Source organism: Zootermopsis nevadensis, unplaced genomic scaffold, assembly GCF_977971745.1.
Source record: "Zootermopsis nevadensis isolate Lab colony 2312 unplaced genomic scaffold, Znev_1.0 Znev_ptg000024l, whole genome shotgun sequence".
NCBI lineage: Eukaryota > Metazoa > Arthropoda > Insecta > Blattodea > Termopsidae > Zootermopsis > Zootermopsis nevadensis.
In genome coordinates this window covers 6,446,291-6,474,119 of record NW_028259156.1, presented here as the reverse complement: position 1 = coordinate 6,474,119, position 27,829 = coordinate 6,446,291, and the positions used below count along the sequence as shown (strand labels likewise).

The following is a 27,829-nucleotide window of genomic DNA, read 5'->3' as shown; positions in this document are numbered from 1 at the left end:
CCATGTTTATGGATCATAGATTTGAAGCTTACTGTTGTCGGAAGATTAGGACAAGTTGGCAATAAATTTTATCGAGAAAGAAATCAGTGAACATATTCCAGATCTGCAGTCACAGGAAGAAGAAGTATGAGAAATCTCTGGACCATCCTGCTCACTGTGGAGTTCTTTTAACAAACCTACTGAAAATAAACAACATGGAAGGATCAGATCAACAGATACTTAATGGAGCCTGTTCTTCCTAGGCATGAGGAGCCTTGTAGACAATGCCTGGCATTACCACTATCTTCAACCTCTGGCTCAACATTATTTACCCATACCAGCCACACAAGTAGCTAGTGAGAGACTTCTCTCTTCCTCAGGAACCACTGTGACTGACTTTACTGTATGTAGAGCAAATCTGAACCCCAAACATGCGAAACAACTGGTGTTTCTTCACCACGTCAGGAAGTATACTACAATTTTTTAAACAAGACACTTATATAGCTAGTTTCTTTAAATGAAACACTTACCACTAATTTGAATTCTTAATCGTTCCTAAAGAGTGATGCCAATCATTTAATTGTGTGCGTGAATGTGGTTTTGAAAGTAAAAGTGATGTACTGTTACAGAAGAAGGTAAGTTTATTGTTTTTGTCGGTCGGTTCTAATGGCATATGTGGCCTAGTTGGTAGCAGAAATGTCTTATTTTTGAGAACCTGCTATGGTGTGAAGTGTATTGTTTGGTGTCTAAAAAAATTGGCATATTAAACGGTGATTTCTTACTTAAACATGAACTCGACTTGAAACTTGAAAATTTTAATACTTTTCTGTTTGAACTCGACCTAAAGAAAACGCTATTTGCTCATTACTTCTTTAGGGTGATGCATGTGCAACGTGAACTTCAGGGCTTTTATGATTAGTGGGAATCCCAGTACATGACCGCGATACTTCGTGGTGCATGATTACACTGTGCAGTAAAATGTTACGTGCTTCCAGTGTCTTAATAAACTGACAAACGCTTTGCCTTTGAACACATTTGGTCACTGAATACATTCCAGCAACACTGATATTTAATATTGTTTTTCTGAATTGTTTTATGATTCATCCAAGAAACTGATACACACCAGAATGCAAATACAAATCTGTAGATTTATTTATAAACATATTACACATGGAACAGATTTAAATACAAAACTCATAAGTATGCAGGATAAAACTCAGGATGCCCAAATTACAAATCCATAACCTTGTCCACTTGGGCAAATTAGCTAACTTGTGCTATACGTATATCAGAGGGAAGAATTTTAAAGCCTGTGTTTCAGAAACTAAGGCCCAGTGGGCAAAAGGATGAGACTGATGTCTGAAGATGGCTGCCTTCTGGGTTGTTGTGCCGTGTAGTCACCCTGATGATGGAGGCGGCAAAGACCTCTGAAACGTCAATAAACTCCGACCAGACTGCATGGTGCAACAACCCAGAAGACAGCCATTTTCAGACTCACTGCCATGAAAACCTCAAATCCTATTTAGACGGGTGTCTCTTTACTTTCTGTCTGCTTGTTTGAAACGGGTCATAAATGGAATTTCCAAAATTATTATATGGTGCAGGTTTCCTTCCTTGAATTCCAGTACATCTTGGATAACTTTCAAATAAATTTCAGAGTTCCAAAGACCACTTTTGGCAAAGACAGAAGATGCCACAAATCTAATCCTTGAATGATTTTGAGACAAATACTGTGACAGGTAATATAATCTCATATGATAAATATCCTCTACAGTCTGTACAGTGCCCCTAAATCACCCACGGTCCAATTATCTACTTGTCAGACATTTCCTTGTGCATACCATTTCAGATTCTTTGGTGGTGATTATAGCAATTTCCCTTACAGAGCAAACTTCAGTATAAGAAGGGCATTAACACAAATAAAATCCTGCATGGAGGCAAGGTTAAATTCTTTACATTAATGTATATTGTTACTTGTCTCTTAGGATGAAGGAGCAGAGATTGGGGTAAGTGCTGGGGAATAGAGAAAATTTAATGAGGAACTTCCATGATTTCCTTGTCTAAAATTGTTAAAGTAATTAAATTACTGATGTGGAGATGAGCTGGACATGTAGCATTAACATGAAAAGCAAGAAAAGAGATAAAATGGCAATATTAAGTAGGGTAATTTGAATTGTTATGAAATGTGCTTTCCAGGGTCCAATGAAACATCCTGCAGATATGAGTTCCTCAACAGATGAGGAGCCACCAAGCAAGAAGATGCGTTCTGAGGAATCACTAATGCCTGAAGCCCAGTTCTTGGCTAAATACAAGGTATGTGCTAATTACCACAGGACTCGGATCATTAATGATGTAGAACTGTCTGTGGTATTAAAGTTTATATGCATATAAATTTGGTCATTGTTGTGTGAGCAGTTTCATGTTCATGAAAATTGAAGTACAGGTAGCCCTCGATTTACGCTGGGGATGCGTCCCTGGACGAACCGGCGTAAATTGAAGCTCTTTTTATAATGTAAATCAGTGGGAAGTCAATGACATGCGTTCCCAGCACCCAAACATTGACAGGTAATATAATGGCATCACATTTAAAGCTCTGAAATAACGTTTATAATGTAAATCAATGGGAAGTCAATGACATGCATTCCCAGCACCCAAACATTGACGAGTAATATAATGGCATTACTTTTAAAGCTCTCAAATAACGTAAATAAAATAAAGGGAATTTAAAAAATATATTTTATACACTTACAATCGGCAATTTGTTGGTCCCCGCGATTGACTGCGATTCTTTCATGTGATTGATGTGTACAGTCGTCCCTGCTGTTACGCGATAGTTGCATTCATGTAAGACGCTGACCTATAGAAATTCGCATAGTAAAAATAATCCCGGTACCTCCGCAGAGATTGGATTAGTCCTTTGAAAATTTAAAGTACCAGGAATGAAATTGCATAAGAGCAAACTCGCATGTGCAAAAGTTTGCATTTCACAAACAGCTTTTACCGATTCATCGATCTCATTGGACCAAATTCACATTAACGAAACATACATAATTGCAGAGATGACTGTATTTATAATTTTTATTTAAAATCAGCGATGTAAGAATTACGATTTAATATAAGAATCGGTACTAGATGCATTGTAAAACGTTATACATAATAGTAAAATATATTTTTTTCACTTTTTGACTTGCTGGTTTCAAAATTGGCGTTATTCTGAATCGGCGCAAATTGAACCGGCGCAAATCGAGGGTTACCTGTACTTTATATTTTGGAGATACGCTACTGGATCTTGGTGTAAATTAGTAGCACATTCATGTATCCTCATGTGTTGTTTCAGTTTTGGTTCTTGGAAATACAGATGTGGCCATTAGTCATGTCATTTGTGTACTGTTAGAAAAAGTAAAGACACAACAATCAAGTTTTACAAAATCACATCTGTGTTTAATCTGACATGTGGGGGTGACAGTTGGGCCATAAAAATGAAGTGAAATAGGGAATGTAAAATTTTATTTATGAATAGTAAGATGTGCTTTTTGTGTTCAAATCGGCAATTAATCCTTTAGTGATGGGCATTTGAATTCCACATTTAGCATCACTACTGGATTATATCGGCATTTAATTGCTTTAAAGTGCAGACAGTAGTGAAAAAACTGTAGTTTTTAATAAAATGTTGACTTTTTAAGGATGAATCACTTTTCCTCATACCAGAGCTGGGAAATCAGGCTGCCAGAATATTTACATTCGTTTTCCATTTTGATCCCACTTTTTTGTTTGTTGTTTGAAATATTAAAAGTAGATGAGTTAGAGTGGCATAAACTTGTTAACGCACTGTACCCCAGCCTCAGAATGGGGTGACCTATGGGGCAAATTCACTTATTTTACCGACAGCTGCAGAAACATTTTCACAATTGGTCATGGTCTCTTGATAATTGGTGGTATGTTTCTCACAGGTCTTTGACTGTTCAGTATTGTAAACATTCACCACTGGTTGTTGATTTTAGCACAAGTGTGTGAATGTCTGGTAATCCATAGAGCAAAAGTAGGCTAGCCCATGTGGTTAGTTTTGTTTGTGACACTTTGGTTCTGAGAACCTTATTTCAAGCACACAGGAAATTACCAGGCTAAAAGAAGTTTTGTCCAAATTGATGCTGTCTGAAAACAGACCCAAGTATGATGAAATAATTACATAGGCATGATAGTCAATGTACAGGATGCAGTTTTCATATCTCCATAGTTTCTTGGCCTACACTAAGCAGGCATTTGATGAGAATATAAACTGTGAAGGGAGTTATTTTCAAGTGCCAAAGTCTGAGACATAGTTCCCAGTTCCTTGTTCTTCCTTCTTATTACAAGAAGGATGGCTTTGAAGAGAAAACTGCAGGATGAAGGCAAAACGTAGGAACTGCTTTTAGCCTTTGACTCTGATGCTGACATATCTGAAGATATTTCTCCTCAAAGACAGTGACATTGAAGAGGACAGCAGGAAAGACAGGCCAGGGGAGACTGAACAGACATAGACAATCTTGACCCTCTACACGTGTGATACACAAGTTTACGAGGGGGCCCAACGGGTCGAGACAAAATGAGGCACCCCAACATGAACAATGACTCTTCACCACTGAGCGTTTTCATACTCTTTTCCTCCTTTTTCTTCTTGAAATTGTGCAGCTGCTGATACAAATGACAAACAGATATTACCATCAATACTTGGAAACTGTTGCTGAACTATGCTCTCGACTGTCTGATGTGACTGTACTGGAAATGTTCTTGTTCTTAGCTGTTATTGTGCAGATGTATCACAACCAAAGAGACAGATTGAAAGATTATTGGTTGGCACTAAAACAGTTCCTTTTATGGAAACAAAATTAAATGAGGTGACAGATTCATATATTGAGATTTCTGCATTGTGACAACAAAAATTAACCTGACAAGACAGATGAAAAGTATGACAGAATGGAAAATGAGAAATTTTTTTGATAAGCTGAATGATGGATATGCTGTTCAAAGGAAGAGTTAGGTTCAGACAGTATATACCAATAAATAGAAAATCTACAAGCTAAGTGATTTACATACAACATGTCTGTGTGTTTTGGCAAAGACATGAAAAGTGTGATTGCCAGAATTACAACAACACAGCAATTGTCATAGGACTTGGTACAAGTCTTGAAAATTTGGTATACAAACTCTACATGGACAACTTTTTCTCTTCTCCTGACTTATGTGATGATTTACATACAAAGGCCAAAGGTGATGTGGTACTGGCAGAGCAAATCGAAAAGGAGTACCTAGTGAGTTTGGAAGAAAACTTGGATGAAAATGGGGTAACATAAAGACTAGAGTGAGGGGTGACTTCACAGTTGTAGTATCGATATGTAAACATGTTGACAAATATGCATTGTCCTCCAGTGAGTCCAGGCATTGTACAAGACTGTGATAGATGCATGAGGTATATGAACAAGAGTGACCACATGATGAACAGTTACTCTATTTAAGATTTGAGGTTTTCACAGCTGTGAGTCTGAAGATTGCTGTCTTCTGAGTTGTTGCGCCATGTACTCTACCATACTACACTACGCAACAACCCAGAAGACAGCAATATTCAGTTACACTATTATCAGATGCACGTGGAAATGGACAAAATTTGATCTTTAACCTCCTGTACCTTTAAATTTCGGACAGTTATATTTTCCTCACTTCTTGTTCAAAATTAACTCATTCAGATTTGAGGCTTGCCTTGGTGAGGGATTTAATACTAGAGGGAGTGAGGGTGCCTTGACCACAGACCACCCTATGGGGCAGACCAACTATTAATACTTCTACCAGTCATCAGACAATACTCGACATTTGACAAACAGTGAACACTGGCCCACAGAAATAAAAAAATTCCAGAAAGATAACAGATTCACTGCTGCATGTGTTCCATGAAAAATAAAGAAACATGAACACAATCCAGCTGTTCAGAATGCAGTGTGGGGCTGTGTGTTGATCCCTGCTTCACAGTATACAAACACAATTTCATTTTTGAAGACTGTATGACACTATGCTGGCAATGGGGAAACACAAAATGTACGAGGTGCGATCGGAAAGTTTCAAGACTGTGTCAATAGAGGGCGAACCGGATGTAGTACGAGCTTCTGCCGCTAGGGGGTGCGGCCTACATTCATAGTGAATCAGTGTGCCACCTGGCATCATCGAATTAGCATTTGTTTCTTAGTTACGGGCGTTTTGGTAGTGCATTACACCAACCCTCCTGCAATTGCAGATTTTCATGAACAAAGAGTGTGCATCAAATTTTGCCAAAGACTCGCCAAAACGGCTATGGAAACCTATGAAATGCTAAAGCAAACATTTGGGGAGTCCGCAATGGGTCGTGCACAAACTTTTGTGTGGCATTCACGTTTTAAAAATGGCCGAACCTCTGTCGATGATGACGAGCGTTCTGGACGACCATCTTCGAGCACAACGCCCGAAAATGTTACGAAGATTCGGCAGGCCATTCACGAAGATCGACGTCGTACCATCAACGACTTGTGCGACATTGTTGGGATAGGCTATGGGACCTGTCAGCTGATTCTAAAGGAAGAACTCCACATGCGACGCATCATGACAACGCGCCAGCGCACAGCGCCCTCAAAGTTCGGCAGTTTTTGGCCTCAAACACCATGGCCGTCATCCCGCACCCTCCTTATTCGCCGTGTGACTTCTTCCTCTTCCCAAAGATGAAAATTCAGCTAAAGGGAAGGAGATTTGAGACGATAGAAGAGATTCAGGCAGAATCGCAGATGGTGCTTGACAGGCTGACAAAGAAAGATTTCCAGGGATGCTTCCAGGCTTGGCAGCGGCGCTGGGATCGTTGTGTCCACTCCCAGGGGAACTACTTCAAGGGTGATGGATGAATTTAATACCTGAGATAAGTGTACAGGTTTTTATAGGCGCAGTCTGTAAACTTTCCGATCACACCTCGTAAGCACTGTAATTTTGCCATCACTAGCAGTATGCTCACAATGTTAATGTGGGGAGATTTGAGAGATGCTTACATTTCATATCAAATGAGTAAGCACGCCACATGTGGTGGAAGTTGGTTTGCCCCATCCTTCAACTACAAGTGAACACGTACAATTTCAATTTTATATATGAGTTTACTAATAATTTTTGAAATATTGGAATAAGAGGGTGTGGATTTTATGAAAGGGGCAATGAGATAAGTCATGCTGATCTAAAGCATTTTTGATGTTTCTGTCTCACTTTGACATTTTGTGGTAGAACAAAGGAGGAATGGCTGCTTTGAGAGAACTGTAAATCTTTTGGCAGTTGTAAAATTCAGAGGGTTTTTGTAAGCAAACACACCCATTAAAGTAGATTATTCTGTTACAGGTGAATTTTTGACAATGTAAAAAGCCCATAAAAGCACATTAAACACAAAAGTTTCTTGTTTTTCAAGTGTATAAACCTTTTAATAGTGTTCTGATGTAATGGGACAACAGTCTCCCATATGGCCACTTGCACATACATGTTTCAGACATATATGTCCTTTTGACTTTTGAAGTTTATAGGTTCAGAGAAAGAAAACATAAGAAGTGTCATATCATGTTTTAGGATTGGTTCCAAACAGAACAGTAGAGCAGATTTTTATAATTCTAAAGGAGAACAGAGGAATTTAGTGGTCAGTAAGAGAGAAAGGGTTTGTGGCCCATCTTGGAAGTTCATAATGATGATTTATAGTTTTTGTGCCATACAACACATATCTGTGTGTACGTGTATGCATGCGTGTGTGAGAATGTACATGAGTGTGTAAAAGAGAGATATATTTTTGTTCAAAATGCGGTTTTGTTTTGGTTTATTTTATTTTAGTCACCTGTGTCCCTTAAAGTAGCTGTGCCTACTATGTCCGAGAAGCCAGAGTGGAGACTGAAAGGGCAATTGCTGGCTCTGACGCTGCCATTATCAGATACAGTGGCTGTTATCAAGGCAAAAATCCATGAGGAAACAGGCATGCCTCCAGGCAAACAGAAGTTGCAGTGGGAGGTACGTATGCGCATTGTTACCAGTGAGAACTCCGTATTTGTTTTCAGTTTATTTAATGCTTTTGGTCTCTAAATTTTTAAGTGGTGTTTTTTTACAGTAAATTCTTAATGTCTGCAATAATTGAGGGTTGAAGTAGCACAGATGATAACAAATAATGGAAAATCCAAGAATCTATGCTACATTCAGCCCTCAAATCCACTTCAGTATTACTTAGAAATAATGCTATAAACTTGTGTTCCTCTGACTGTTTTCCAGGAAGTTGACAGTTTCATCATTTTTTTGGTTTTATAAGCTGCTGGTAGAATCGGAACTGCCAACAAAATGTATTAATGTATTTTAAATTTCTGCTATACTATATGTCAATTCTGTATTTTTGGTGGAATTTCCTTCCTTAGACTTCTGTTATGTATAGTTTCAGTTTTATTGTTGAAACCACATTTCTCTGCCTGCCCCTTTTTTAACTGAATCTTGCAACATAAAATGGAAAGTAGTAAATAGTACCGTGGCGTGTTATGTGTAACTAATTTTCTTATTTTGGACTTCATCCAACACCTACTGAGAGTTTTTAAAATGCCTTAAAAGATGACATTTTGAAGAAAGGTGCATCCTTCAAAGTATGATTTTTTAAATTATTTAAAAAACTAACAACAGACAATGGATAAGGCCATAATAGAGAGATTAGTAAAAACAGTCATGTTCATAGAGAGTCTGCTGTACTTGATTTTTTCATGATTAGTTCAGTACATTGACTGCAGATTGCTGTTGTCTGGGAGGAGGAGGATAGATAATTTATGTAGTGCAAGACATTGATGACCTTATTAATTTTGGCTAGAGATGTAAAGTAAATATATTCTGTCAGCCTCTAACATGTTGAGTTAGTAATGGCCAGCTGCACTGATGTCTGAGCAGAGTGTAATATGTCATTTCTAGCTTGCAATTGTTATGATGACTGAATTCCATTATCCTAATTCCCGCTTTGTTTCCCACTTCTGTCCAGAGAAGAAAGTGTCTATAGTAATAATTAAGTTTCTATGTACAATTTTTTGTTGCAGGGTTTGTTTTTTAAAGATTCCAATTCCTTGGCATATTATAATATCATGCCTGGTACAGTCATCAATTTGCAACTGAAGGAAAGAGGTGGCAGGAAGAAATAAGCACCACAGACCATCAAAGTATATAATTTAATCGGCTACTATTCAGTATCTCTAATTTTAGACGCTCAAGCTTGCTAGGTTTCATTCATACAGAAATCATTGATTACCCCATTCACATATTTGATAAGGTAATCTAAAATTCAAGTAGCCTTAGAAACAACTAATTAATGTTTTCTGTAGTAAGTTCTATTGGTTCTAAACTATAGCATCAGTGTTTTGTTCAGGACAGCAGTGAGGTGCAACCATAGGAGAGAATTTATTACATGTTTGCATCTCTTTGTCCTCAGAAATTCTTGTGTCTTATTCTTGATGTTCTTACAGATCATATGATACTCTCACAAAGTCAGTTCAGAATGTTGTAATAATGAGTCTATTGTAGCAGTTGTGAGCACAGAAATTGGAAAGTAGTGATGGTTTTATGAAAAAGCACCATTGGGATAGGTGTGATGTGGTGGCATGCTAAATAGTTTTGAAATGCAATGTGCTGAATTCTTGCATCAATCGGGCGTTCTGCTCATCAGTAGTCAAGGCGTCAGCATTGTAGCTTCTTGGCGGATGCCAAGGTGACAGTGCTGGATGTCTTACTGTGAAATCTCAGCTGAAGAGACAGCACTTGAATAGAGCAGGCAAGGTGAAGGATGCCAGGTGGTGGTTTTGAGTAGTACTTCCAAGGCAGTGTTGTGTAATCTCAAATTTGCATAATTGGTTGGTGACAATAAATCCATATCATAATTTTCTGAACCAACTTTATATATGGAATGCAGCATTCTCTTCACAAATTGGACCAAATTTCTTAATTGTCTTAATATAAAAATATAAAGTGAGATAACTTTCCTTCTGAAGTAAACAGGGTTAAAGTCTTAACAGGATCATCGCTTGGTCTGAGCTGTGCAATTGCATGGAATCAAAATATTGCGTACACTAGCAGACGTTTCCTTTTTAGTACGCATATTTCCTAGCTCTCATCATAAATTATAAAAGAGGAAGCACAGCTATGTATGAATTAAATTTTTTTTATGTGCAATCTTATCTTCCCTATGAATGCTAAATCCCCCCCCCCCCCCAGATCCATCTCATCCTTCTTTGTTTTATCATCTTTATAATCATTATTCTATTCAGTTATGAGTACAAATTCTGCCTTCATTAAAAATTGGCTAAGCAATATGAGTTTCATAATCCCACATCTTCAAAATACTGTGTCAATTTGTAAGCATATAACTATTCTTGTAAGACTTGAGGTTCTCACAGCGGTGAGTATGAAGATTTCTGTCTTCTGGGTTATTGCGCTGTGTAGTCTGGTCGATGTTAACCAACGTTTCAGAGGTCATACTGCCTCCGTCATCAGGGCGATGAATATGCCAATAGGGTGTGAGGAGTTGGATTTATAGGCAGGGAAGTGAAAGGTGTAGCCTGCCCCGAGCCAATGGGAGCAGGTATGGGAGTGGACCAATGGTAGCACGTGGGCGAGAGTGGGAGAGGGAGAGAAAGTAGAGAGAGAAAGGTGAGTTTAGTGGTATGGATAAGGGCCCTGAAAAGGGCCGAGTTAGTGGTCTGGTTGGTTCTGGCGGCGCACTCTTGCTCATTCTCGGAGTCCTCGGAGTGTGTGGATAAGAGGCTTCCAGGACCGGCTCAGGTGAAGTCCATCTTCCCTGTTAAAGTTATCAGGGAAGCCATCGAGATCGAACTTCATCCTGATAACTTTAACAGGGAAGATGGACTTCACCTGAGCCGGTCCTGGAAGCTTCTTATCCACACACTCCGAGAACGAGCAAGAGTGCGCCGCCAGAACCAACCAGACCACTCACGCGGCCCTTTTCAGGGCCCTTATCCATACAACTAAACTCACCTTTCTCTCTCTACTTTCTCTCCCACTCTCGCCCATGTGCTACCATTGGTCCACTCCCATACCTGCTCCCATTGGCTCGGGGCAGGCTACACCTTTCACTTCCCTGCCTATAAATCCAACTCCTCACACCCTATTGGCATATTCATCGCCCTGATGACGGAGGCAGTATGACCTCTGAAACGTTGGTTAACATCGACCAGACTACACAGCGCAATAACCCAGAAGACAGAAATCTTCATATAACTATTCTTGTTTACCAAGATAGTTCCAGGTTGGTCCTTTTTGAATTAATTTATGCCTGTAATCTGTAATTTATAATCACCTACCTACACAGATTTAAGCATCCAAATAAAAATATGCACCATAACTTTTTGCCAGAATGTCTTCTTAGTGTAAATGAAATTGTAGCATCATTACTATGCTAATTAGCTTCACTGGGAAAATTGACAACTGTCCTGCTGCATTTTAACATTTGTCTGTACTCTGAATAGAAATACAAATGTATTTTGTATTAACATCCACAGATGTAATTTTAAATCTCTGGATTTGAAGCATAACTAAGCCCTCTTACCTCTGTGACTTTGCAAAGGTGTTGTTCTCCTGCCACTTACAGGCTCGAGCTACTTGCTCCATGTATTATATTTCAAACCCTGATAAGATGTGAATTTCTGTGCAGCAAATGAGATTCTCTTTTAACTGCAAACCATAATATGAGTGTATTTGTAAAGTGCATATTAATTTCATAATTAATGATTATGGTCTCACATCCTATCAATGATTTCATGTGGTGTTTAACACTTGCTGCTTCCCAATTTAATAAACGTTTTAAATCTAAAAAAAAATGAGCCGCACTTTAAGACAATAAATTCTTAAAATGTTGCAAAATCAGTTGTAATATTTACCTCTTTCACTGTATTAAATACTGGCAAATTAAGTTGAGTTTCTCCACCTTTACCTAGTGACACACCTCTGACAACTTCTGTTCCATATTCAATAGCTTGCTTACTATGAAAAGTTACTTGTTTACCTGTGAAATCAATAACATATAACTTTGGTAGCTGAGTTAAGTTTCAGATTTGCACGAGCAGCTGTGTAATTTGTTCGAACATTATTAAATTTTGGTCCTGAAAAATATAATTAAACACACCAATTTATTAAAATATAACAGATGTGAATTTTACTCATTAAAGAAGTCTAAATGGCGATACTTGAAGTCTGTCCCTTACATCAAAGGTCATTTCTGTGTTGACTAGCTATTTAAATGAAAAATATAAATATGCATACAATTACTGTCCTGTACTCGTGTATTATGTAAATCAAATACATGCATACATACATCTTTATTACATTCCATGGATCCATAAGTTAGTCAGATGAAAATAGGATGTAGAATAACTCATAATAATACAATACGTTATACAAATACAAGTCATACTATTATATAAATGTCACAAAAATACAAACAAAGGGTTCACATGAAGTAGAGATAAGTTACAAATGAATCCACCCAATATATACAATACATAAATGACGACTTACTTGTAAACATTAGAAATTCATAGACAGAGTAAAATGAGCGTGTAATTAAGTATCTTTTCAATGCTGGTTTAAATTGTGCCTTTTTATTTACAAGTGTTATGGCTGTAGGATGGGAATAAGGAAAGATACCTATCCCCACCTAACCCATAGGTAACTTCTTACAATCAATCACAACACTGGTTAAAGTAAATATATTTCAAATAATTAGTTTGACAAAAGAAATTAAATACAAAGTAATTGAATATGAAATGTGTTTGTAAGTACCAATCTTTCAACTATTCAACATTTAACCAGTCACCTCCTGTAGTACGTATATTCAGCACTAATAATGCGTGGCTTGTAAGATTGTCTAGTTCTCTACTTACATGAGTATGCCAATAGAAACACCCATATCTGTTCGATTCTGTGAAGTCCCATGTTAGTCGAATGCTCGGACTAACCTGACGACCTCCCCCCTGAACAAGGTTCCTTTAAATCACATTCTGTGCACACTGAAGTGTCTAACTTCTGAAACGTCTCCGTTTAAATACGTGTTTCATTCAGCATCACATGTCAAGTAATATTTGTTACGTGATTCTCTATTGGCTGATCACGCCCTAATTTCAAAATGAACTCTATAAAAGAAGGTGACTGATTGGTGTCATCTTTACCACAACATTTCCGTTATATTCCCCAAAATGACAACACATGTCTCCAAGACACGTACGCCGTGGGTTTCCCAACTAACTGCAACTCTGGTGGGCTTGTCTTACAGGATGCAACTTTGGTTGAAGCTGACCGCAATATTACCGGTTCTTGCTTCAGGAGATGACAACTCATACAATATGTATCAACAAGAAAATTAAATACAATAAAGAAATATCAAATAATCAATACTTAATATATAAATCAAAAGAAATGTAAGCAGGTGAATTTGTATGTGTATACAAATATAAGTGTACAAGTGTGCTCATAACATCTACCCTCACCTTTACGATATACGCTCATTTTTAGCACATTTTAATTGGGTACATGTACAAACAAAAGGAAATAAGATTACACGTGATTTCCTGTGGAAGTCATGACCTTAACTACAGTTCAGCTATATGAATGCATTTTATATAATGAGTGATCATTAAGTGTTTCGATGGCTGAAGGTGGTGACAGTACTTGAGCTGGTCCCTCAGGGTCTTCCCTGACCTAATCCATACAGGTTCAAAGTTTTCATGTAATACAATGTCTGTCTTTCCATAGAACAGAGCCACCAGACAATCTTGGTGTCCAGATTTTCTTAAAACAAAATCTGAAGGGCATACTGTGTAATAATTTTTTGTACACTGAGACAACATTTGCACCGCAAGGGTTGTAAAGAACTGTCGATCTTCAGCCACTGCCAAATAAGTGAATGGTTCATCAGTCATCATGAATTTATTAATCCCCTTATGGAAAAAAGGTAAGGGATGGGCAGCTTTCAACAGTATGTCAATAAATAAACGAATGATTCTTGTTGTGGCGGTAGCATGTACACTAGCTACTGCGTAATAAACGTACATTTCTTCAACCGTTAATCCAGTTAACATCGATGTGCCTGCCGGTAAATGTAAACCAACTTGCTTCAATATGTTCGACAAATTATGTGGGTTAATCAAAGTGCTGCTTAATTTGCCTATACTGGTTAAATCTAGTGATTCCTGCAGTTGTATCAAACTAAATTTCATTTCTTGCATTGCAAGTTCTATTTCACGTATTGCAGTACTATACCTAACTTGTTTCTCCATGGCCACATGTAGGTCATGCAAATCTGCATCGTTTCGGCCTAATCTAAGTGAAAATTTTGAATTGAGTCTCTCAAAGCTTTTGCTAAATCAACGGTGTCTCGTGCATTTTATCTTGAAGCTTCATCTAACGTATGTAGAAAAGTCAACTGCTGTTCAGTTGCATTCACTACTTCTAGTATTTAATCTTTGGACATCCTTCGCGTCTGCTGTGCCAAACAAATATTTCAAACCATGTCCTATCAAATTAATTAATCCACGTTTATTCCTCTTAGTTCCGGGTACAGAACCTTTGCCGGAATCGTCTTGCGATAATAGTTTAGCAAAGCTATCTAAGTCAGTTTCCAATTCGTTAGTTATCTGGTCCAATCTTCCTACTTCCTCCCAATAAATATCCAAGGAAGTTTCAAACTGATTCCGATGAACTTGTATGTTCTTCCAAATTTGAACTAAGGCAAATCTCTACCTCTAATCAAGTTTAGATAATCATCTAAGGCTAATTCACTGCAATGGTCCATTTATCTCCGGTGAGTAGTATATCCCTATCTTTCATAAATACGAGTCCTTTGTCGTACTGTTTTGATTCTGGTTCGGGAGCTATGACTTCCCCCCTCCAACAGATGATACCTGTAACAAAAGGTTACTTTTACTCACACGGCTAGTTCCCAATACTTTTCATATTTGCCTATATTGGTTATTTCAAGTAAACTGAGTTCTATTCCTCAAGTTATACGAATGTGAAACGGATTGTGTAGTTGGACTTTGTACTAATTCGGTTTCTGTTATCGGCCGCGTTTCTATTATTTCCTCAGGTACTTCCGGTTGATTAATAGGCCTACTGCCTCCTAATTTTTCGCTTAAAATATCGTGTATCTGGAACCCAATCTATTTCTTTGTCTTCTTGCTCCGAGTTAGGTGACTCAACCCAACTATAGTCTTCTGAATCTCGAACCCCTGGACTTCTAGGTTCACTATCTCCTTGTTGAACATGTACTGAATTGGGAGTAGTTACTTTCCTGCCACTAACTACTTCCTCTTGGGTTACATTAAATCTAGACGTTCCTTCTAGCTTAGTGTGATCTCCTTCCCGACTAGTTTTATTATTTCCCCGCGCTCCTTTCAAGCGATTTATATGAACAAGTATTGACTTTTCTCCGTCTACACGAATCTTATATACCAAAGGCGATATCTTATATCAAAATTTCTGAGCTTTCCCTCTTTTAAAAATAGGATTATACAAATATACTAAATCTCCTTTATTGAAACATTCCTCTCTTATTTTCGTATCGTAGTATTTCTTCGCAAGTTCATGACTCATTTTAGATTGTTTCCCGGCTACTTGGTAAGCCTCTTGCAATCGCTCAGCTAGCATATGTATATGCTCCTCGTAATCTACCTTGTGTCCTTCCAACTGAGTCTTCGGAAGACGCATATCCCTTCCATATACTAAATAGTATGGAGAATAATTTTTTGACGTATGAGGAGTGGCTCGATACGCCATTACCGCGTAAGGCGCATACTTATCCCAATTCTTTGCGTCTTTACGCACAAAATGTGACAACATGTCAACAAGCAACTTATGCATGCGTTCACAAATTCAGTTAGCCTGGGTGTTATAACTGCTTGTTTGTAATTTTTAACAACCTGCAAGTTTCGAGCATCAGAGCGGATGTAAAGGAAGTTCCTCTATCCGTCAATAATTTCTTAGGTACCCCAAATTGAACTTTGATCTTGGTTACAAACTCTCTAGCAATAGTTTCTGTATCCTAACTAGGAATCGGTATTGCTTCGCAAAATCTCGTAAAATGATCCACAAAAGTTAACAAATATTTATTCCCTTGTTCCGTGAGTGGTAATGGTCCCACTACATCCAACGAAACAGCATCTAAAAATTCGCTTGCTTCTAGCGACTCTCCTAAGGGCGCAAGCATCCTCTGTCCAGTTTTTCGTTTTGCACATGCATCACATCCGTTTATATACTCTTTAATGGTTTCCCACCAATATTTACGCGTAATAAAACTAAGGGTTCTGGCTACTCCTTGATGAGCGGTGAACATTTTAGAACATTTTGAACTAATGCCTGGGGATTTACTATCCTTGGATCTCCTCTCATTCCCACGTAATATAGAATGTTCTCATCATCCTTATAAAACTCTTGGCACCAGGTATCTTTTTCTTGTGCATCTCGAATGACATCTCTTGCCAGTGTTAAATCCCCTTCTACTATATTAACATGCCTTGATAGGGAATCTGCGTGGTGCATTTTTGAATTTGGTCTGTGTTCAACTATAAAATCATATTCAGACAATTTAATCGACCAACGTGTCAATCTTGAACTTGGATCTTGCAAATTTAACAACCACTTAAGTGCACGATGGTCCGTATATACGGTAAATCTACGACCATATAAATAGCACCGAAACTGTTTTACTGCAAAAATAAGGGCTGACAATTCGAAATCAGTAATACTATACTTCGACTCTGCTTAATTTAATTGTCTACTACAATAAGTAATGGGTCTTTATTTTCCATTGTCGTACTTGTGACAATACGGCTTCAGTAGCCTTAGTTGACGCATCACAAGCTACAATAAAGTATTGTGAAAAATCTGGATAGATTAACAATGGCTCAGTATTAAGTATTTGTTTAAGTTTATCAAAAGCCTGCTGCTGTTCCAATTTCCATTCAAAGGGTACTTCTTTCTTAGTTAGATTTGTCAAGGGTTTAGCTATTTCAGCAAAATTTTGTACATGACGTCTATAATAATTAGACAATCCAATAAAAGCTCGTATATCTCGAACTGTTTCTGGTACAGGATATTCTTCAATAGCCTTTATCTTACGAGGATCAGGTTTAACTCCTTCTGTGGTTACTATATGTCCCAAATATTCTACAGTGTCAATTCCAAAATCACATTTTTCAGGTTGAATCTTGAAATTAGCATGTTCTAACCTCTGAAATTTTTTTTCTAATTTCTGAGTATGTTCTTCCATGGTTTCTGAAAAACATATCAAGTCATCTAAATATACTAAACAATCTATCCCTGTTATTCCCATCAATATGGAGTCCATACAACGTTGGTATGTTGCGGGGGCGTTATTAAGACCAAAAGGAATTTTTACAAATTGATAATGCCCTCGATGACATGAAAAAGCAGTTTTCTTTCTATCCTCCTCTTTAACTTCTATGTGATGATATCCTGAGGCCATATCCAGTACTGAAAATATTTTACTATGTCCTAATGAATCCAAAGTGTCTACAATATTCGGTATGGGGTACGCATCTGGTTTGGTTACTGCATTTAAAGCCCTATAATCTATACAAAATCTATATTTAACACTACCATCCTTCGTCTTTTTCTGTACTAGCACAATACTACTCCAAGGTGACTTACCAGGTTCTATAATTCCCTTGGTTAACATATCATCTATGTGATCCTCCACTACTGGCTTCAAAGCATGTGGAATTCTATACGGACTTTTCCTAACTGGTATCACGTCTCCTGTTTCTATCGTGTGTTTTACTTAATGTGTGCATCCTATTGCTGCACTACCTTCCTGGTACAACAAATGTCTGTATTTCCGCAAAACAGTCTTCAAAATACTTTGGTCCTGCTTTACACATGCCCTAGCTTAATTTGCAAGTATTTCTCAAAATTTTCCTCCGAGTTCCCCTTATCTACAGTCCTCCTATCAGCACGAACTGTACAAACTTCGGCATCCCCTATTTCACTACGCCCTGTAGGTGAGGCGGTTCCTACCTACAAATTCTTAGGTATCTCTACTTCTTCTAATGACAAATTGTCACATATCCCACAATTTGACCCTTTATTTCGTTTTCATTTTGTATTATTTATTTCCTTGGTGTTACTTCGCCCTTTATTTCCCTCGCCACATACTTTCATAGCGCGAGTTATATTTACCAATTTTTGGTCTAGTGCTTCTATATTTCCATATCGATCCTCAATGGGAAGAGAATCATTCTTAATCTGTAAAGTTTCATCATCTCGTCTCACAGCGCCTCGCGGTAGCAATTCGCCTGCTGGCCATTCTGATAGGTTTTCGCCCGCACCGGTTGTTCTACATTTTACAGAGTCAACGTTATTTTTACCACAATTTCTTCGATTCTCAGAGGGAGTACTTGATTGTTCAGCTTGTTTGCTGCCAATGGAGGCTCTCGACCAACGGTGGGTGAGACCGGGAGTATCAGTTATGAGCTCAGTATTATTAGAATAACTCACAGTAGCTACTATCCGCGCAAAATATATTCCCGGTAGACTTTCTGGACCTGGGTCTACCATTACTATTTCACTTCGAGGGGTCATTACTTCCATCGCGCCGCCACGTCTAACGACTCGACACCGGGCTATTCTCCCCGAAAGAGGGGGTACTGCAACAGCCTCTGCGAGCTCTACAGTTCCTACCCACTCCCCTACTGAGTCATTGCTCGCCTTACCAAACCCTCAGCCAGGACTCCTTCCTGCTCATCGTTGATCAGACTTTGGGATACTGGAGCCCCTTCTCCTGAATTTGACAGGCGAAACAAACGATCCCCTATAGTCAGTGAATGGGAGGCCAGGCTTATCTCAGCCCCCACTTTATGCAATTAGTCCATACCAAGAATGCCAGCGCTACAGATCTCCAAAGGGCTTACAATAAATGGATGTACGAAAGTCATTGAATTCCCTTCCGTACCAATTCTAAACTTAACATCTTGTACACCTAATATATCCAATTGTGTGCCTGAAACACCCCTAGCCTGCACTTCACATGCTCTGAGTTGCGCATTATTTATCTCGGGCTTAATCAATGAAACCATGGCACCGGTATCTACCATGAACACAAACTCTCCCTCTATTTCTGCTGTCAGCAAAGGTCCTGCCATTAACCTTATTGTTGCTGACGGCGCAACTAGGCTGTCTCTTGGCGGCTTTACTTCGGGCAGGATGACGGGGTCTAGTTCATCCTCCCTATCCCGTTTGGGTTCACACTGGGACACCCCTTCTCGCTCCTGCGACAATATCGTCTAATATGTCCAGTCAGCCCGCAATTTCAACACTGAGTACTCCTATGGTCGTAATGCGCGTAACGACCGTGTCGTTCTTCGGTCCGGAAGGAGCGAGTCCCTGTTCCTCTGTTCCGGGTATATTGACCGTACGAGCGTGGGCTCCGGCCACCTCGGTTACCGCTCCATTGGATTTTTCCCAGGGGACCCCCTTGATTCCTACCAGGTGCATACCCACGGCTGCCTCCTACCGCGAACACCCTCTTATTTGGTCCCCGATCTTCGCGTAGCGCGGTTCTCTCCGCTTGATTTGCGTTTGTTGCTACGATGGCCATATTCAAGGCCCCATCAACTGTATCAGGCATCTGTAGTCTTACTTGTCTTCCTGGCGTTCCAGCCAGTCCACTTATAAAAGCTGCTAAAAGTCTACGTTCAGCTTCCCTGTTAATCACAACCTGCTCCACTGGGTTGTCAGTAATCTGTATTGTTTTCTGGCATAATTTCCGCAACCGATCCAAGTATATTTCGGGACTCTCATCTCTACCTTGGGAAGCATTCCGTAATCTAGTATAATTATATTGATCGGTCTGCTTAGCCTTAAATCTATTCACGAAAGCTGCTTGAAATTCCTCATACGTAATGTCCTCTGTCTTCAGGTGAGCCTGAACCGAATAAAACGATTTCGCTATGCCTCGCAGCTTCAACCTAGCGAGTCTCACTTTATCTTTGGCGCTTAATCTACCCATCTCTGCGGCTTCATTTATTGAATAAAAAAAAATTGATAGGCAGTGTCGGACACTGCCGCAGTTATTTTCGTGAAAACGTCAATCGTGTATAGTATATTGAAATTAAACAAAATTTCTTCAAAACAACACTTTCATCTAATAAACAAAACAAAACAAAAATTCAAAATTTCATCTATCGAACTATACCTTTCTATTACATATAAAGAACAATGTTATGCCACCGGTCAACCCTCTCGGCAGGACTGATAGGACGGGCTTCACTGGGTGGGGGAGTCGTACTTCTGACCCAATAATGAAACTCCCATCACTAATCTACTAATATAATTTCCTAATAATTAAAATACAACGTCCGAACCAGGACCAACCAGCGCACGTCACCAACCAACGGACAATAATAGGTTTCACTCACCCCAGCTGCAAATCACCGCAGTTTCCTCATTTTTGGCCACCAGCGACATAGATTCCTCCTTCAGTTGTTGCACCACACAAGAGACCCGACGCGCGATAATCTCGCGCTTATACAGAAATTTTAGGGACGCTTATGATGATGTGCGCCCTAGGAACCGCCCTGAAATTATTGCCTCTGATTGGCCAAAATTACTCCATGTCCATATATGGAAGACTGTCCCACACGCCATGTCCATATATGGGAGGCACGTGCGTGCGTTGTTTAGTTTTCATGGAGACCCTTTTTTTTTAAAGCTAACGCAGCACGCAGCTGTGGAGTGAACCTTACCACTGCATCGCCATTAAAATTCCGATGGCTACCCCACCCTTCACACCAAACGTGGGGCAACTACAGTCCAAATTAATCAGTTCAAAAACATGGGGTTCAAGTAAGGGTGAAAAGGGGTGCAGGCACAACAACAAATTCATAAATGTTCTTTATATTATTTTTTCTTAACGAAAATATTAGTTAATAATTAATAGTTTAACTTAGGGATATTGTAAATATAATCATTTTTATAAATGATTATTTCTTAATTGGTACACATCCATTCTTGACCCAGGCTCGTCAGATGCCGCCTGAGTTGTCCGAGCGCGCTTACGTTGCCTATATTCGCGGCGGTACTGCGCGTTGGTTTTGGGTCCGGGCTCGGCGTTTTCGGTGTCATTCTCTTTGGAATTTTGTACTCTACGCATTCGTGCCCGATTTTTGTAATTCTGGTTTTACTTTGCCCTCATATATCGCGACATTTTAAGAAAATCAGGAAATTTTCAAACTTTTTCAAATTCACAGCCTCGTATCTTTTTGAGTTTTTGAGATACACACTTGGATGAGTTGTAACATATATACTCCTCTTCAAAACAACACTTGGTTCACTCGGATCGGATAATTAGTCTCTGAGATATGATCCAGTTTATGGACACGTGTCGAATCCGGAGAGTCGAAAATTGTGGGTTCACTTTGCGCGTGCGCAGTTCGCGACGTCCGGCCGCCACGAATGTCGGCACAAACTGTCATCCTTCCTCTTTAAAACGAGACTAAGATGGCGGTGCTATGTCTATTTTTAGTCGAGTTATTGAAGTTTGAAATTACTTCGACAGAAACTGTCGCTCATTTGGGCGCGATTGCCTCCCCACACCCGGCATAGACTTAAAAGACGTTTTCACGTCAAAATCATATACTGAGATACTACTATTTTCACCTCTCCATGGTCCAACTAAATTCGCTACCCACATATCCATTTTAGTTAGTTTAATTTATTTCCACTTAGGTATGCTATTACGCTCAGTCATACATGCGACGAGTGTAAAGGAGAACGGGTGCTGCATTGCACGCCACCTACATCAACCTGCGAAAATGTTCCAGCCTATGGAATCACCAGGATTCTCCGTGGTCAAGCACGACTGTTTCTGCTTCAAATGGCGTTATTCTTTGACGTCAGTCCACTTCCACCCAATACCCTATGCACCTACTGATGTTTAGCAGGTGGGTATTTGCTCTACTCTGGGGCTGCGTCTGCGTAAGTCACACATATGTCTGTGTTCTCCCTTCACCTCGCTGAGTACTGGGACAGATGATCTGCCCTTTCAATTTCGAGGACACTATAGGCGTATCCGGGACGAATAAAGCGCCTAAGCGTTCGTACTTCTACTTCAAAAACTAACGTTAATCCTACTGACGGTTCATATTTATAAATCTTATGGGATGGAGACTGAAATCTTTTAGGGTGACGTACGAATGCAATTTCCAGTCGTGAATCCGATAACAATCCCAAGAATTTATAAGCGTGTGGTTCTACTAATGTGGGGTAAATATTAGTATGTTTCCAAAAAAATCTTTCAACTAATTCTTTAGCATATACACTTGAACCATGTAAAACATGCGGGTGTGAAACATGCAGTACAGTAAATTCAGTTTCTCCTATTTCTGGTTTTGAAACACAACAACAAGCCATATAAATTATTACTAATATATAATCATCAGCATTCACAGTAAAGAAAGACAAATGTAATGAAACTAATAAGCCACAACATAAAAATAATAATAAAGCACATTAGTACAGGGTTATATTCCATAGCGCGTTCTGAAGGCTGAGTTCTTACAACATTTAAATCGTGACGCTGCCACCAAACTGTTATGGCTGTAGGATGGGAATAAGGAAAGATACCTATCCCCACCTAACCCATAGGTAACTTCTTACAATCAATCACAACACTGGTTAAAGTAAATATATTTCAAATAATTAGTTTGACAAAAGAAATTAAATACAAAGTAATTGAATATGAAATGTGTTTGTAAGTACCAATCTTTCAACTATTCAACATTTAACCAGTCACCTCCTGTACTACGTATATTCAGCACTAATAATGCGTGGCTTGTAAGATTGTCTAGTTCTCTACTTACATGAGTATGCCAATAGAAACACCCATATCTGTTCGATTCTGTGAAGTCCCATGTTAGTCGAATGCTCGGACTAACCTGACGACCTCCCCCCTGAACAAGGTTCCTTTAAATCACATTCTGTGCACACTGAAGTGTCCAACTTCTGAAACGTCTCCGTTTAAATACGTGTTTCATTCAGCATCACATGTCAAGTAATATTTGTTACGTGACTCTCTATTGGCTGATCACGCCCTAATTTCAAAATGAACTCTATAAAAGAAGGTGACTGATTGGTGTCGTCTTTACCACAACATTTCCGTTATATTCCCCAAAATGACAACACATGTCTCCAAGACACGTACGCGGTGGGTTTCCCAACATCCTATTGTTTTTCCCAACTAACTGCAACTCTGGTGGGATTGTCTTACAGAATGCAACTTTGGTTGAAGCTGACTGCAATATTACAGGTTCTTGTTTCAGGAGATGACAACTCATACAATATGTATCAACAAGAAAATTAAATACAATAAAGAAAAATCAAATAATCAATTTATAGGGCAGAAAATTGAGTTGTTTCTCTTTCTTCAATTGTTTTATCCTCATACTGTATACCTTCTGTAACACAGTTGTTGTTAGTAGTACAAAATTTAATGTGAGTTTATTGGCTTTAATCCACTTGTTCAAGCTAGCAAAGCCATAATTCATGCAAAATAAAATGCAAAGATATTTTGCAAATTTCCAGGACAGAATGGCAATTTAGATTGGCTTCATAAATATTTACTTGACCTCTGGATATCTCATATTCAAATGTGGTACATGATATAATGTTACTTGAGCCGTGAACTTATTTTGTCAATGAAATTACAGCAGATTGGTTGGTATGTTATTCTTAATGAAGTTCCATACTGAAAGAACAATTGTTCTTAAAATTGTTTTCTTTTCAGTATCCCAAAGTTAATAGTTATTAATATCCATTAATTTAATTTGACACATTTTTCACCAAAACAAATGTTTGGAGAGAGAAACATAAATTGATTGCAAATTATTTTATCTTGATAGCATTTATAATCACATTTGGTTGAAATACCTGAGCCATCTGATTGAAATGAATGGGAAATAAAACTGTTCTGGATAAGAAGATTGTTGTTTTTGTGGAAATTATCATTTAGACAGCATATCAGGTGGCAAGGGCTTTTTCAGGAGATGTAAGGACTATGTATGCGGAAGATCAGTGTAAACATTTTTCAGCTCGTGTTTTGTGTTCTGTATTCAGGCATTGGAAAATTAACTTTGTATAGCTGCAAGTGAAACTTGTTTAAATAAAATGAGCCAAATTTGCTAATGCATGTATCATAAGGCATTTTGAATTTGCATGCTTTATCCTGTTTACAGCTTGAAGGATGTGTGTGATTTATACTCATTTATTTATTTTCAGACCTCTGGATGTAGGATTGCACTCTCCTTACATCCTAAAATATACGTGCCCTCCAGATCCGGATGTTGTGGTTTTCGACGAGCAAGAAGGGAATAAACACCATAGTGTGTTTAGGAACTTTGACGCTGTGTTTCAGCCAAGTTCCACACAGGTTAGTAATGATTTTAGATAGCCCTGTCATTAATGTTCATTGAGATACTTGTGTTGATTTACCTTCTCAGTAAGCTTATAAGTTTACTATGAACTCAAAAGAAAACAATACTCCAACTGTGTGAAATATTTATGTCTCAGTTAAGATAATAATTTATAAACTGTTAAAGTTATTATGCATTCTTTGCATGATGTGCATGAAATGAGCACATATATGTCTGGTCATGGCTGTCTGTCCTCATAATTCAACTTGAGATTCACTGGACAAATTTGGTATGGGCATTATGCCATGGTTCATATCCAGGTCAGTCCATATGGAATTTATGGATTTGTGGTATAAACAGTGGCACTGGGACAGCTTTTTCTTTGAGTTCTTTGGTTTTCACCTGTCAGTATTATTACACGACTGCTCTGTATTTACTCGTATTATCTGCGGGATGGACAGTGGGCCTGTTACCAGCCCAGTTACGCAGAGACGTAGTTTAACCCCATCACAACAAAAAAGATGAGGAGCTTACCGAATGTAAGTTTGGTGACTGCATGTAGTATGATGTGGGGTGGAGGCAGTAGCATGCACAGGACAGGTGAAAAATGTGTATACAATTTGTGTGTAGTAACCTCAATAGAAAAAGTACACTCGGGAAAGCTATGTTTCTAAGGCTTACTGTTTTTCTTTTGTCTCATTTAGTCTTAGTTTTTAACTTCCAACATTAACATTGAATCACTGTGAAAGCTTAAAATCATTTGTTGCAGTTGCTACAGGGAAGTGTACATTGGGATGTACAGTCACATTATGATTTAAAGGAAAGCAGTACTCGTTTGAATCTGGAGGCCCAAGTTTAGACCTCTTTCTGATCAGCTCTCTCAATTTAACTTAATTTTTTAGTTATATAATTTTGCATATATTAATGACTCTTACAGGAAATTAATTTTGCAGTAAAATAAGAAGGCAGCAACAGTGGTTTGTTAATTCAGATCAATATATGATGAAAACACATTCATTCTTGAGCTTTCTCTTTATGTTTCGGGTTCAAATGTACCAGTCAATTGTGCAACCGATGATTAGTGATGTCCTTGACGGATATTACTGCACAATTATAGCCTGTGGCCAAACTGGTTCATGCAAAACTTTAACAATGGAAGGGGAGATACCAAATGGACCTCTTCCTTGGGATGCTGTAAGTATATTTATATTTATTCTCCTGTTGGCCTACATTTCATTTTTAAGGAAACAAAGGTTAGTACCATCCAGTTTGTGTGTGTTCCTTCAAGTGTAGTACCATTTGTTCAGTTTTTGGCAAAACTGGATGCCACCCCATATTTTGAATTTCTTTCAGTTACGATCAGACACATCTTGTAATGTGGTGATACTAGTTTGACTTAATGTATTTTGCAAAATGAAATATAGCAATTCTTAGAAATGATGAGCAAAATCATTAGAGTTTGATGATGAAGAATGGAAATGTGTTTTTCCATTTTCAGTGGTACCAAGCAACATATGAAAGTCTTAAAACAGAAAATTTAAGGCAGGTAAAAACACAATAGCTAACTTGACTATAACTAACTATAACAACGTAATTTGAGCCATGCCATTCTTTCACTTATACAGCAGATGGTTATTTTTATAATAAAACTATAAATCTAAATTTTGGTCATAAATGGAGCCACATTGTTCTGCACTAGATTCCTCAATTATCATAACTTTCTTTTCTGTCGAAGTAGTGGTGCTCTAAGAGTTTCAGCCCACTGTCTGTTGTGTGACAGTCCCCAAGGGTAGAAAAAAGCAGGCACTGATGACTCTTGGTACAGTCATTCTCTAGATCCTAGTGCAGCCAATATACCATGGATCAATATGATGATGGTGCTGCTACATGCTGTGGACACAAGGCACCAGAAACAGTAATGGCACATGCTTACCAAATGGATCTTTTCTAGTGGATGCCCACTATCTTTTGCTTGAAATGCCTGTGGGGACCAAATGCCCAGTGATGGATTTAGAACAGATAGACTTTCTATGGCACCGACCAGTATCCAGTTACAAAACAATCTACTCATTTGCCGGGTCACAGATAAAAGCACCTAACTTGGGACTGCAGGTATGATAATGTGCTGCTTGTCCAGAGATAACACTCTTCAAAGGACAGTGTGATGAGTATGGAGCAACAATGGAATGACCAGCAGCAGAAAACTTGAGACATGGGATAGAAACCTCTTCCAGACGACTGAGCCTAGGTTTCTGCAGTGAGTAGTCAGACGGCAACCACGTGAACTATGGCACAGTCCATCACCAGTTATATTTGTAATCAAGTCTGCCTTGGTATTAGGACAGGAGTAAACATGGCATGTTCTTTTCTCTTAATGGCTTCAATAACATTTCATCCTTCTAAGTAAGCTTCTACAAAACTCCAGTACTCTACTGCCAGGTGTGTGATGTATGATTTCTTCTTACAATTACAAATGACACAAGGCAAATTGTAAGAGGTAAAAAGAAACAAGCTCCATGCACCTGAATCAATTAAACCAAATCACAAGATTCAAACATTGACATATTCAGACTGCAAAACTATTACCAAACATTGGATGCAATATCCAGAGTTAAGTCAAACAGCTTAAAACTGCATGCACATTCTTAGTGATCCTTACTGGCATTTATAACCATACAAGCATTAGTTAATTTTAGCACATTTAATGTTGCCTATATTCATACAGTCATTAATTTAGACTCTTTGTGGTTTAGAAACAGTTTGATTACACCACCAAATATCAAGTACTTCACTTTGAGGGAAGAACACAGACTGAAGATATATGAAAACAAAATACTTTAAAAAATTGATGGGAAGAGGTCTTACTACAAACAATTAAAAAATGACAAGGTGGATATTAAAATGTTATATTCCAAAGTCTGGGAAATTGATTTCACTGCAAAATCCATTTGTCAGGCTTGTAGCTCATAGTTTTCATAATATGCAGACAGTACTGTAGAAACCTGGTATCAGCACTTTCTTCGGTGATGATTTATTACATGCATGTGCATGCAATTGTAAATTTGTAATGATAAAAATAAAGCTATGTTACGAAAAAATCAACCAAGCCTCGATCAGGATGGACTCTATGGCACGACCATGACAATTGAAAAAGGACATGAGATTTGGTACTTGGAACCTTAGGAGCCTCTATAGGGCTGGGGCACTGCAATCAGTGCGTAGGGAATTAGAAAATTATAAGTTAGACTTAGTGGCAGTGCAGGAAGTGCGTTGTGTGATTTGTTTTACATGCTAGAGAGATACACCTTCTGTATACTAAAGACTGGACAATGTGTAGCTTATGTAAACATGCAGCTACTGATGTTGGCCAAACTGAATGTTTA

General features: G+C 38.5%; 2 protein-coding genes across 6 annotated transcripts in view; one reads left to right on the top strand and one right to left on the bottom strand.

Moving 5' to 3' along the window:
• The window catches only part of Sf3a1 (splicing factor 3a subunit 1), a 43,730-nt gene extending 31,383 nt beyond the window's left edge, over positions 1–12,347 (top strand). Inside the window, exons 13-15 of the mRNA XM_022084143.2 lie at positions 2,176–2,292; positions 7,831–8,004; positions 9,057–12,347. Coding sequence (XP_021939835.1) covers positions 2,176–2,292; positions 7,831–8,004; positions 9,057–9,158 — 393 coding nt within the window. The 3' untranslated portion in view covers positions 9,159–12,347. The remainder of the gene's footprint in view (positions 1–2,175; positions 2,293–7,830; positions 8,005–9,056) is intronic.
• The window catches only part of LOC110840139 (uncharacterized), a 68,255-nt gene that overhangs the window by 28,667 nt on the left and 11,759 nt on the right, over positions 1–27,829 (bottom strand). For 3 of the 5 annotated variants that reach the window (XM_087355125.1, XM_087355123.1, XM_087355121.1), the window contains one exon: positions 22,710–26,336. The exons of the other annotated variants lie outside the window; for them this stretch is intronic. The gene's annotated coding sequence lies outside the window, so the exon portion shown is untranslated. Of the gene's footprint in view, positions 1–22,709; positions 26,337–27,829 lie in introns of those variants that run through there. 5 annotated transcript variants of the gene reach the window in all.